This window comes from Canis lupus, chromosome 18 (genome assembly GCF_011100685.1).
Source record: "Canis lupus familiaris isolate Mischka breed German Shepherd chromosome 18, alternate assembly UU_Cfam_GSD_1.0, whole genome shotgun sequence".
Lineage (NCBI taxonomy): Eukaryota > Metazoa > Chordata > Mammalia > Carnivora > Canidae > Canis > Canis lupus.
In genome coordinates, this window is record NC_049239.1 from 41927935 (window position 1) to 41942218 (window position 14284).

Genomic DNA, 14284 nt, shown 5'->3' on the forward strand with positions numbered 1-14284 from the left:
AGCATAAAGAATACAGCCAATGACATTGTCATAGTGATTATAATGGGATAGATGGTAGCTATAATTGTGGTAAACATAGCTTAATGTATAAATTTGTCAAGTCACTAAGTTATACACCTGAAACTAATATAACATGTGCCAACTAACTCAAATAAAAATTAATTAAGTAGTTAATTAATTAATAATATTGTAATAATCTTGTATGGTGCCACATGAAAACAACACCTATGGTGAACACTGTCGGATAAAAAGAATATTCAATTTACTCTGTTGAACATCAAAACTAATCTAACACTGTATATCCACTATTCTTAAACAAAGAAGGAGTCTAAAGAGGGAAAGAACAGAATACATGAAATATAATTCAGATTTAAAGAAATGAAGCTGATAAAATCTCAAGAAAAATCCAAAAGTTTGAAAGCTTTCATCATGACATTTATGGTATTTTGCTATAATTATTTTTTACTCATCCCTACCAGACTCTTCAGTTGGTTGATAGCAAGGCTCCTGACCATTTGTGTCTGGATAATGTTCAATGTCTGCACATAATATGCATTCACATAGTGTACACTATGTTCACATAGTACACATTCAGGGTGTGTTTGTAAAATAAACAAATGAGTAAATACCTACCCTATCTACCTCAAAATGTCCAAAAAACGAACACCTGCCCTCTACCACAAAACATATCCTTCTGATAGCCTTCTATCTCAGTTGATGTGACCATTCAGAAAGGAATGGGAGCCTAAAACTCTGGGAGTCATCCTTCTTTCCTCTTTTCTCACATCTCACACCAATCAGTTAAGACTCATTTTGTCTTTACTTCGTAATGTAATGAGAATCAACTTCTACCACGTCCACAGCTCTCTCCCTGCTCTGAGCCACAACCACTCCTCCCTTGCTGACTAGCTGCTTTCCCTAATGCTCCTCTACCGCATTCTGCATCCCAGTCTGCTCTCCTTGAGACAGCTGGAGCTCTCTCCAAGCCCATTTACGGGTGCCCTTCCATCAGAGTAAAATCCAGGACCTCTGCCATGATGCACAAGACCATACAAGGTCCCATCCGCACTGCCTCTCTGACCTCATCACCTCCCGCTCTCCCTTTGTTCCCTCCTTTCAAGCACACTGGCCTCCATAACATTCATTGAACACATCAGGCATGCTGTCACCTTGGGATCTTTGCTCTGGTGGTTTCTTCTATCCAGAACATTCCTCCCCTAGATATTTAGTGGCTAACCCCTCATGCCCTGAAGTCTTTGTGCAAATCACACTTTCTCAAAATGGATATTTGATCACCCTATTTAAAACAGCAACATCCCAGCACTCCCAAACTCCTTTACCCTGTTCTACTTTTTCTTCTTTCCATAGCACATATTGCTATCAATAGAAATATTTCTATTTCATTGTCTGTATCCTCTACTAGAACATGAGTTACATGAGGCAGGGCTTACTGTCTGTTTGGTTCTCTTGGTACCCCCAAGTGTTTAGAAGATGCCTCGTACATAGTCGGTGCTAAATTAGTATTTTTTTCTTTAAATGAATGAATAAATGATAGATATAGAAGTCAAACATAAGGGCAACAACCTAGACATATATAGGACTTTACAGTTGCACATAATCTTATTTCATTGAGCTAATATTTACTGAACACTAGTTCACATACTAATGTGCCAGACACAGATTTATCTCCTTGCATATATTATTCTAAATCAACACAACTACTTTTGAAAATGCATTTTATTTATTCCTTCAACTGACATAGGCAGGATCTAAAACTCACAGTCATTTTTCTCAAGGTCACACATTGTCATAACCAACACCCATAACCCCCTCTTTCAGCCATAGCTAAAATACTGTCTGTAGAAAGCATTTCGTTATCTAGAAACTGGGAGGTTCCATGCAAATGTCTACCTTAGCCTGGGGTAAACCAGAGACAGACCTGGAAAAGTAAAGAAAATATGTTGAGCAAATAAATACATGAATAAATAAGTGAATGCATATGCAAATGACATTGGGCAAGGTACCTGGTCTCTCAGATCATTCCCTCATATGTCAGATGCAGATCATATTACATATCACCTAAGGTAACTGTTGAGAGACAATGTGAAATAGGAAGTGCCTGGCACTTAGTAGATGCTCACTACGTATCAAGCATTCCTACATCTCAATGGCTGCTGGTCAGACTCTGGTGACAGACTGCTTTACAAGCAAAGTGCCATAGGATTTGTTTCCAAGTTTCTTCCCCATTTCCATTTATTTCAAAACATTTTTTATTAAATATCAAGTACAAAGAATCATAAACCTAGGGATACTTAATGGGCAAGGTGGTCAGCCACAGACTGTTAAAGCCAACCCCTCCAAGGTTAAAGGGCAAACAACATGCTTGGGTGATCCATGGCAAGATTCATCCCCCCTTCCCTTCCATGCAAGTGATTCTATTCTGAAATAGAAAGCGATTTCTCCCAGAGAAAATCATCACCATCTGTGTTTCGCTTGCATAATTTGTATCATAAAATCATAAAATCATACATGGCTTATACTATTTAATCCTCAAAACATTCTACCGTATTTACTATTCTTAGCCCCATTTTACAAATAAGGAAAGTGAGGCTCAGAAAGATAAAGTAATTTGCCTGAAGTTATACTCATTACAGATACTTTGGAAAGTAGAAAAATACAATGAACTCATTAATATTACAATGAATTTTTTATTGTTTCAACTATGCAAATATTTTCTACAAATTTGAATGAAAAGTACACATAATTCTATATTTGGCATTTTTTCCCTTAACACTTTATTAAAGCATGTCCCCAGGATGACACTCTTCAAAGGATCTTTTTATGGTGCATTATTTAAAAACCACAATTTATTTGACCATTTCTCTAGTTATAAGCTTTGGTGTTACTCCCTATTTGTACTATACTAAATGACCTTTGTTTATAAAACTCTAGACAACTTTCCTTAAAATTTAGGGACCAGATAGAAAACTCATGTAGCATAAAGACAAGGTCACTTGCTCCTCAGATGGTCACTAACTCCAGACCCCATCTACTCTTGTGCAACCTAAACATCTTCAAACACCTGCATCCTCTCCTCCACGGACTCATTTATGTTCTTGTTTCTCTTCTCCTGCTTGCAGAATTCCTCATGCCATCCTTAAACCATCAATACACCCTTGCACCTCAAAGTTGGTAAAGATGTGAATCAGGCCCACAGAGGACTCCCCCCTCCTGCTTTCATGTCCCTGTCACCATGGCAGAGCTGCTGCAGGCCAGACCCACTCCATGAGCTTCACACATTGTCCCAGTTCACACTCAGCACAACCCTTTAAGATAGCTATTATAATACACTCACTTTAGAGATGAGGAGGAGAGAGCTCAAAAAATTAGTGTTTAGTGACTTGAGAGGTCACCAACAAGTGCCCACGGGAATGACTGTGCAGCCTGGGAGACTGCAGATCTTTTGGCAGAGAGTGCTCCCTCCTGCAGTGCTCTCTTCCCACCCCCTCCCGCTATGCTTGTGCACTGCACTCTCCTTCCTTCCCTAGCCTCCTACTTACTGACAAACTTCAGAGACTCACAGTGGACCTACCATTGCCCAAAGGAGGTAGCGTACCACCATGGAAAACTCACTGGTCTGGAAACCAAGAGGACTCAATTTCAGTCCCAACTTTGTCCCTCGTGCCTGAGTGACCTCAAACAACTCCCTCCCTCTACTTGGTGTTTCCCACCTATACATAAAACAGTTGGATTAAGTGCTCTGATTCTAAGCTGGAAAAATAGAAATACACTAAAAAAATTAATTTTACAAATAAAAATAATCAATATTTGATTAGTTTAAAAAAAAAAAAAAACCTAGTGGTACCTGGGTGACTCAGTTGGTGGGTATCTGACTCTTGATTTCGGCTCAGGTCATGATCATGATCTTGAGGTCATGATCAAGTCCTGCCTCAGGCGTGCCACTCAGTACGGAGTCTGCTTGAGATTTTCTCATTCCCTCTGCCCCTGTCCATCCCCCTGCTCGTGTCTGCTCATGCTTTCTCCCTCCCTCTCTCAAAATAGATAAATGAAATCTTAAAACAACAACAACAACTAGAAAGCAAGTAAGTAGCTTTCTATCATCACTAATTCCTGCTTTGCCTGGGGATGGGTGGGGGTTAAAGGTCCACTTACATGTTTGCCATACCTTACACTGAACGGGATCCCTTACTAGTTTTCTGATTCATCGTCAGTCTTGAAAGAGGAAGGGATTTTGTAGCACAATCTAGAAACATTCCTACTTTAAAACATTAAAATGTAAGTAAGTCTTTGAAAAGTCCTTGAAGCTTCAGGTAGCAGAGGATTCGTTTACAGGGAAGAACACCCTGCCAGCCGGGCCTGGACTTTGGGAAACTGGTGGCAAGTTGCACCTCAGTGAAATACACCCTGGAATTGCTCTAATTTCCAAAAAGTTAAGTGGCATTAGAGACCACATACCTGGAGAGCCTTGTGAAAGGCTGGAGGAGCCGGCCAGCTTTGTGAACTCTGACTCCTCCACTCTCCTATGCCGTGAGCAGCCCCCTGCCATGGTCGGGGCATTTGTATGGCAAGCCTCTAAGGAAGATTTGTGTGAGTCGCTCTCTGAGCTTGAACTTCCACAAGGAAAGGGAATAATAAGCATATCAGTAAACACATGTTTACATCTATTAAATAGGGCTGAATGCCAGGCCTTATACGAGCACTTTAAAGGCAACATCTCGGGGCACCTGGGTGTCTCAGTTGCTAAGCATCTGCCTTCAACTCAGGTCATGATCTTGGGGTTGAGATCAAGCCCCATGTTGGACTTCCCACTCAGCAAGGAGCTGGCATCTCCAACTCCCTCTCCTTCTCCCTGTCCCTCTCCCTCTCCCACCTCCTCTCCCTCTGCCTCTGTGTGCTCACTCACTCTTTCTTAAATAAATAAATTAGAAGAAAGAAAAAGGAAGAAAGAAGAAAGAAGAAAGAAAGAAAGAAAGAAAGAAAGAAGAAGAAGGAAGGAAGGAAGGAAGGAAGGAAGGAAGGAAGAAAGAAAGAAAGAAAGAAAGAAAGAAAGAAGAAAGAAAGAAAGAAAGAAGAAAGAAAGAAAAAGAAAGAAAAGAAAGGCATTCTCCCTCTTAATCAATACAACCTCACTCTGAGAAACCACTGTGATTGTTCCTATTTTTTCAAATGAGGAAAATTAGAGTGAATGTGTGACTTGACCATGTTCTTGCACTAGTAAGAGTCAGAGCCAGCTATGCAATTGGGGGTACCTGGCTTCAAAGCTACCTTCTTTGTCACCATCCAACACTCCTAACTAGGGAAGTAGGAGCGTCTGATCACCCAGGGAAAGTATGTCCTCAGCAGCTAAATGGTGAACAAGAAAATGGCTGATGGAAAATTCTAGAGATACCACAAGAATCTGAAAAGAAAAAAAGGTTACCTCGCACATCATGCATTTGAAGGCAGGAACCTGAAAAATACTCGGACACTATGCAACAGGACTATTAACCAGACATTGAGAACAAAACAGAGAGAGCAAAGCCAATGAGGACATCTTTCTTCTATCAGGATCCTTGGTCAGTTCAGATTTACTCCAGTCAGAGACCCAAAACACCAAGACTCTATGAGAACTGACCTTAGTGAGCACCTCCCTCTTCACTGGAGAACTAGAAGTCAAGAAGTCTGGCCAGAGATGTGAAAGGCGGCAGTAAAGTTTAAACACAGAAGGTTAAGGGAAGCTCATATGAAATCACCTCAGCCACAGAGCCATTGCCAGACCTGAGTTCCTCTTCTTTGGAGTCATAGCACATTCATGGTTAGGAGGAGTACTTTGAGGCCTACTAATGAGACCCCAGGGGCATTGCATCCCAATTAGAGTAGTGGACCATGGAGACAGCCATTCCCCTTGTCACACTAACTTACTGGTTCAAACTTTAGAGGCCAAAGGAACCACTGTTTTTATCCTGACTGGACTTCTATCCTGAATCATCCCAAATTCATTTGTTCAACAATAGTTTTTAAGCAGTTAATATATACAAGACATGGTTTTGTGTCATCTCTTTGAAGTATTAAAAATAATATATACTATATATAAATATAAATAGCTGGTATTAAATAGGAACTGATATACTTTTTATTGTTGTTTTTTTAAGTATCAGAGACAAGTTTGAACTAAACTAGCCCTTTGACTCTTGACTTATCTTAACATAGCATTTTGAAAAGTATTTCCACCCTGTGAGGAAAGTAAGACAGACAAGGGGCAATATAATAGGGTGCTTAGAAACATGAACTAAGGAGTCAAATTGCCTTGTCCAAAGACTGACTTTGCTACCTGGAGGATATATAACTTTTAACAAGTGGCTTAACATCTCTGGCATGCCATTCTTTCATTGGCAGTGTTTTCTTTTTTGGGCTTAAAGAAATCAGTATATAATTCCACAATAATAGTTGGAGATGTTAACACCACCACCACCCACCAGCAAGTGAGATTAGGATTTGATTTTAAAAATCAGTAAAAACAGGGCAGCCCAGGTGGCTCAGTGGTTTAGCGCCGCCTTCAGCCCAGGGTGTGATCCTGGAGATCCAGGATCGAGTCCCACATCGGGCTCCCTGCATGGAGCCTGCTTCTCCCCTGCCTGTGCCTCTGCCTCTCTCTCTGTGTGTCTCTCATGAATAGATAAATAAAAAAATCTTTAAAAAAAAATCAGTAAAAACAGAAGTGAAAAATATATGAACCACCTTAACCTCATATCTGTTGAGCATGACAGCCTAAAACTATGTATTCTTTCAAGCATACATGGTACATTCACCAAGATAGGCCTTATGTCAGGTCATAAAACAAGTTTAATAAATGTAAAAAGAATGACATAATTCACAATGGAGTTAAACTAGAAATCAGCAACAAGAAGATACCAAGGAAAGAAAACAACTATTTGGAAAATAAATTATGCACGTGTTAATAATCCACCAGAAATCATTTTTAAAATAAGAATACATATTAACTGAATGATAATGTAAATTATGGGGACAGCTAAAGCATTGTTTCAAGAAACTTTATAAAGTCTTATATTAAAAAGGAAGAAAGGTATAAAATCTGTGAAGTATGTCTATACTTTGAGAGCTAAAGGAAATAAGAGTAAATTTGAATAGAAAGAGAAGGAAAGAAAGAAGAAAGATAACAGATACTAATCACGTAGAAATCAAAAACAGAAGAAATTTTTTGTACAAGCCAGGCAATGATTCTGTACATAACAAGAAAACTACGATATCCTGAATATGGCTGTTGAATTAAAAAAAAAAATAGACAAAAGCAGAAAAAGCCCAAATTTTTAATTTGAGGAAGAAAAAGATTAGTACTACAGATGTTTAGAAAATAAAGGCTAGTTAGAGAACATTATTAATAACCTTAAGTTTTAATACTAATGTCATCTGTTGACCTCAGGTCATCAAATTCTACAACTTAAGTTAAAAGTGTAAATTCCTTTAAAAAAATACAACTTGGGATCCCTGGGTGGCGCAGCGGTTTAGCGCCTGCCTTTGGCCCAGGGCGCGATCCTGGAGACCCGGGATCGAATCCCACATCGGGCTCCCAGTGCATGGAGCCTGCTCCTCCCTCTGCCTGTGTCTCTGCCTCTCTCTCTCTCTGTGTGACTATCATAAATAAATAAAAATAAAAAAAAAAAGAAAACAAAAAAAAAAAAAAATACAACTTACATAACTCACCCAAAATGAGACAGAAAATCTGAATAGCCCTATATCTTTAAATAAATTTAATTCACAGTTTACAAACACACACACTGGAAAAATTCCAAGCCAAGATGAATTCATTGGTTTCATCACTTAAAAGAGAAATAACACCAAATTTATACAAATATTTTTAAAAATAAAAGAGAAAATTTCTCAAGTTATTTATGAGACCAGCATAACTCTACCACCAAAACCTGACAAGAAAATATTTAAAAAAAAAAAAAAGAAAAGAAAATCACAGGCAAACATCACTCATAAACATAGATGCAAAAATCCTCAATAAAACATTTAAATCAAATGCAGGAATGCATATAAGAGATAATAGATCATGACCAAATGGGGTTTATGTCAGGAAAGCAAGGTTGTGCTAACATTCAAAAATCAGAGGTAATAGGGCACCTGGGTGGTCCACACAGTTAAGCATCTGAGTCTTGATTACAGCTCAGGTCATGCCCTGCATTGGACTCTGTGTTGGGCATGGAGCCTGCCTAAGATTCTATCCCCTCCCTCTGCCCTTCTCCTGCTCACTTGCATTCTCTCTCTCTCTCTCTCTCTCTCTCTCTCTCTCTGTCTCTCTCTCACACACACACACACTACTTTTCTCTCTCTCTCCCCACTGAATGGGGAGGCTTATGTGGGGCTCCATCCCAGGACCCTGAGATCATGACTTGAGCCAAGACGCTTAACTGCCTGAGCCACCATAGGAGTGCCTGCTATGCTACATAGTTTTTATTTTTTTATTTTTTTTTCAAATTTTTATTTATTTATGATAGTCACAGAGAGAGAGAGAGGAGGCAGAGACACAGGCAGAGGGAGAAGCAGGCTCCATGCACCGGGAACCCTGACATGGGATTCGATCCCGGGTATCCGGGATCGCGCCCTGGGCCAAAGGCAGGCGCCAAACCGCTGCGCCACCCAGGGATCCCTGCTACATACTTTTTAAAAACAGTTTTTATTTACTTTGAAGTGATTCCAGAAGAAAATACCTGACAATAAGGAGATTATCAGCCTGCTGATTTGGAATTCAGAGACTTATATGCATTTATGATCTCTAAAGAGAAGCAGAGGGATGCACACAAAGAACAAAGGCTTAGAAATCAGGCAGACCTGGGTTTGAACTCAGGTTGTGTGACTTTGATCAAAATAGAGATCTCCCTAAGATTCAGCTTCTTCTATTCAACTGGAGACTCATACCCACCTCACCAGTCCCTTGTTTATTTATAAATATTATTCTCAGAAATGATATCAAGACTGATTGTCTTCAGTGATATGACATTGCTATCTCAATTAGATAATTGAGATGAAAAGAGAGATATCACAACCACTTTTACACCTGAAACACTAATGACTTCCAGAAATTCAATTGCCCAAAGGTTTATTGAGCTTTACTATATGTCACTTAAAGCAAGATATAAAGATAAGTACAATCCAGGCCACATTCTCAAGAGAGTGACAGTTGGGGATGAGAAGGGGAATAAGCACTGATATACACATAGCAAAGGCTTTAAAGGACCTTGAGTGCTGTGGGAATTCAAAACACAGGAAAAGGACATATCTGAATAGGATCATTATGGAAGCTTCCTAAAGGTAGCAGCATTTCAGATGGGCATTGGAAGGTAGGTAAGATGTTAACAGGAAGAGATAAGAAACCTATTTTACATGGAAGTCACAAGTCAATGTTCAAGACACAGTGAGGTCTATAAAAGTGTCTTCAAAAACACATAAGAACATTAAGAGAGGGCCATGCCTTGAGGGTATTGCATGTGAAGCAGGAGTTCATGGTTGATACAGAAAGCAACGAGGAGTCACTGAAGATTTTTGAGGGTAAAAGAAAGATAAAATAAGAGAATTACTTCCAAGTGATTAATCTGGAAGTATATATGGGGGATAATCTTGTGCTGTGAATGAGGGTCAGTGTTTGGTTACAACTTAGGGGCACATTACCATGACCTTGGGTGTAGGACTCAAAAAAGAGGACTAAAACATCATATGACAAACGGAAGATTCAAGGGCAGTTAAACCATTCATCAACAGGCAGTCCCTCTATGAAGACTGGGAAGGAGTGGGGGGCTCATGGATGAAGAATGACAAGGTAATACGGTGGTATAGGAGAGCAGAGTAGAGAGGTGGATTGTGGGAATGGCCGAGAAGCACAAGGAGTCAGGAGGCTGAAGACTGAGAAAACTGATGGGCCAAACAGCTAAAGGCACAAGGAGGAAAAACAAGAGATAAGGAAGGACAGGCATATGTGAACAGAAGAGATTATTAGACACCAAATTTTTAATAATCTGCAGAAAATAAAACTCAGGCCTACAAGTAGGTATCGTTGTTTACTGCTTTCAAGTCACTTAAAATCTCCCAATGTTCCATTTGATTCTTTGAAAATGTGACTCTAATGCTAATGTGAACTGATCTGAATCTGCTGGCAAGAGTCAGAATGCCTTCTGCTCTGTGGACAGAAAGCTTCTAGGTCAACTGGTCAGCCCAGAACCCACTAGGCAAATTTTTGGTATATCAAGTTAATAGAATTTCCAAGCATTTTGGTGACTTCTACTTCTCTCCTTCCCTTCTTCCTCCCCAAATTCAAAGTTTCAGGCACTTCCAAACCAAACAACTGATCCCCAAGGCAACCTTCCTCTTCCACCAACCTCTTCATTTTTCCCAGAAAGACCCTAGTTTTCTGGAAGAGTTCATTTTCTCAAAACCAGCCAAGCTGGGATCCCTGGGTGGCGCAGCGGTTTGGCGCCTGCCTTTGGCCCAGGGCGCGATCCTGGAGACCCGGGATCGAATCCCACATCGGGCTCCCGGTGCATGGAGCCTGCTTCTCCCTCTGCCTGTGTCTCTGCGCCTCTCTCTCTCTGTGACTATCATAAATAAATAAAAATTAAAAAAAAAAAAAAAAAAAAAAAAAACCAGCCAAGCTGCCTCAAGGTCACTGTCAAATGTGGAAATGCAGCATCAGAAGACCCCTAGACCTCATTCGAGAGGCTCCCTCAATCCTGTCCAATCTCGCAAAGGTGAGGAAACTGAAATTTAAAGGTAAAAGGCCCAATGCCAGCCTGTCAATTAAAGGTAGACACAGAGTGAGATGTCACTGCCCCAACTTCCCATCCCTCACTCCTCCTATTTCTCCTAATTAAATCATCTATTTCCCCAGATCACTGTCCTCCCCATCAGTCTTCTCATGGCATTTTTCATGTCAGCATTCCTGAAGGAGTAAATGATGGGGTTTAAGAGAGGTGTGACCACTGTGTAAAACACAGCAACTATCTTGTCTGCAGGGAGGGTGACACAGGGCCTCATGTAGACAAAGGAACAGGGTATGAAGAACAGACTCACAACTGCAATGTGAGAGGCGCAGGTGGACAGAGCCTTGCGCCGACCTTCTGAGGTCTGTGTCCTCAGGGAGTACAGGATGACCACGTAGGAAGCAAGCAGCCCCATGAAGCTGACCACTGAAATGGAGCCACCATTGGCGATGATCAGCACACCAATGAGGAAGGTGTCTGAGCAGACCAGCTTCAATACAGGATGGACATCACAGAAGTAGTGGTCAAGGACCTTGAGGCCACAGAAGGGCAAGCTGGAAAATGAGGAATGTCTGCCCAACAGAATGCAGCAAGCCCCCACTCCATGCTGCACCCACCAGGAGGCCACACACACGCCGGTTCATGATGACGGTATAGTGCAGGGGCTTGCAGATGGCCACATAGCGGTCATAGGCCATCACTGTCAGGAGAAAGATCTCAGTACCACCAAAGAAATGGAGGAAAAATATCTGTGTGATGCAGCCCTTGAGGGAAATGGTTTGCCTTTCAATAAAAGAGTCAAGGATGAGCTTGGGGGCTGTGACAGAGCAGTAACAGATCTCCACAAAGGACAGGAAGCTGAGGAAGAAATACATGGGGGAGGTGAGCCCTTTGCTGGCCATCACCGTCACCACAATAAGGCCGTTACCCAGCACAATGGCCATGTACATGAGGAGAAACAGCACAGAAACAGTCTTCTGCACCTCCCTGTTGGGGGAAAATCCCAAGAGAATGATTTCAGTCACATTGCTTGGAGTCGCCATGTTCTAAAGCGCAGGAGCTGAATGGACTGGAACCAAGAACTTGAAGAGCTCTCCTTCAATAAGTAGACACATCCCTCTAGGCCATGGAAGACAATTGTCATCCTTTCCCTCTTGAGTCCCCTCTCAGCCTTGGGCTTCTCCAAAACATGTTCTCCTTGAAACAAGTGGACAAAACAATAATCATCAAATGTCTGGTTTCATTCCTAAAATAGGATTGAGTTTGTAATAATGTAGTAAGTGCGTTCTCTAATGCAGGCACCTGCAGTAGGTAATGAATACTCACAAAGAAATGACAGGATATTTTCAACATAAGAACATTGAGCCTCAGAGATCCAGTTACTATGTCAGGGCCTCACAGCTCATACCTGAACGGTGCTCTGAATCCTTCAAGACTCAGACGCTTCCATCATACCTTAAGCTCCTGAAATGGGCCTGGTTGTATAATTTAGATTTCAGATCAGTCTTGTCTTACACCTTCATGCAGAACGAATGTCTTACAGTGAATGCTAGACCTCCTCAGTCTCATTCATCTTGCAACCTATAAACCAACTAGGCTCCCTAGCAGACATTTTTAAAAAGCGGGAATAGCAAAGGACAGTTATCAATTCTGACCACTGTCCATAAAGGAAGGGAGAGATGGAAAAGGAGATGTGAGTCACTTGCTTGCTGATTGCCTCAATGTCTAAACAACATCTGATTAGACAGACCTGGCCAATGTCTAAGGAACGATTCAAAAATCACGATAAGTCCCCCTTCCTTAACAGCCTACTGTTCCCCAGATGTCCCAGCATGCTAACTGGGGGCCTCAGAACATAGAAGGTCTAAGAAGGGAAAGAGGCTGAGGTGGGTGCAGGATGGCCTCTTGAAGCAAAGTCAGGCTAGAGAGACCCCAACAGGCACTGCAGAGGTCTCTGAACACTGAAGAGGGTGACCAGGCACAGAGGATCCATAATCACAGCCTCCCCAGAGTGAGATAAGCCTTGCCAACAAACACAAAGGACCCCACAGTGGATATTCCCACACTTGACAGCCAGCTTGCAATATAGGCCAGCCCTCCACGGGGGGAGAGCAGCCGTGGCACTGTGACCTGGTGACAAGAACCCTGAGTTTGGAGTCAGAGGACCTGGACCTGCCTACCAGCTGTGTGACACTGAACAAATCCAAAAATCCCTGCAAGCCTGTCATTTTCATCAGGCAAACAAAAATCATGTCTTTCCATGGTGCTGTGTTGAGAACTGAATGACCTTACAAGTTTCTAAGCAAATTATAACTGTGTAAGATTAAAATTGATAAGAGTATCAGAATTGAGGATGCTTTAACTCTGCTAGACACTGTTAGTACAGTGTGTGCTGGGGACAAAGTAGAGGCTCCTACTTCACTAGGCAGTCCTGACACCCACCTTTGTTTGTGTGGTCTTGCAGCATTCTGGGCTCTGAGTTAAGCACCTTACAACAGGCCTACAAACAGTGGGCTCCAAAATGAAACGGGACTGAATATGCTCAGCAACATGCTAGCCCGCCACAAAACAGGAAATACTGCGTGAGTCCATTTATATGAGGTCCCTAGGGTGGTAAGTTCATAGACGCAGAAGGGAGAACAGTGGAGCCACGGATGTGGAGTTAATGGATGCAGAGCTTCAGTTCCGGCCAATGAAAGTTCTCGGATTGAAGGTGGCCATGGGTGCACCTGAATACCACGGAACTGCCCCTTAAAAATGGTTTAGGTAGTAAATTTGTATGTTCTGCTGTTTCACCACTATTCATTAATTAATCAGATTCAAATGATTCACATTCCTCCATCTCCATACCCACCTCCAAGCACAATGGTTGAAACTTGACAACTTTGTTTCCCACCCACGTTAGCTTCTGTCTTCTGCCTATTAGGGAGCCTGGTGAGTTTCAGAGGATTTGGAATAACTGAGTTGGAGATACTCTGACACTTACTGTAGAAAACCCACTCCACATTATGGGGTAAGGCAAGACAGATATGACACCGTTGTTAGGCAATCACCGTAAGTCACTCTCCAGGAGCAAGAGGGATGGTGGAAGCATTTACATTTTGGAAAACACATACCTCAGTTCAAACATCAGCTGTGTGGCCTTGGGCAAGTGACTCAACCTCTCTGAGCCTGTTTCCTTATCTACAAAATCAGCATAAGACTATTCTCTCACAGTTGGGCCCTTCCCTGACCTCCCACAGTCTCTTCCATGTCCCACCTGACCCACCCTCCATTGGCCAATATTTCACCCTCAGATGTTTATGCACAGAGCAGGAATCATAGATGGGCATGTTTCACCCCGGTGGCAAAGATGGCTCTATTACTAGGCAAATAATCTCTGTGAAATTAGATTTGAAGGTACATGCTGTGTGTTTCCATCATTGCTTTTGATTTCAAGTATCAGAGAGTTCCTCACAGATGATTGGTAAGCACAACTTTAGATTTCAGATTTTCAAAAAAATAGCAGT

General features: G+C 41.6%; 1 protein-coding gene across 1 annotated transcript; it reads right to left on the minus strand.

Moving 5' to 3' along the window:
- Positions 1-10887: 10887 nt before the first annotated feature.
- LOC483612 (olfactory receptor 4X1) lies at positions 10888-11818 on the minus strand. The gene is given in 2 exon segments (XM_038564484.1): positions 10888-11331; positions 11333-11818. Coding segments are annotated over 2 exon segments (930 nt in total).
- Between the last annotated feature and the right edge of the window lie 2466 nt (positions 11819-14284).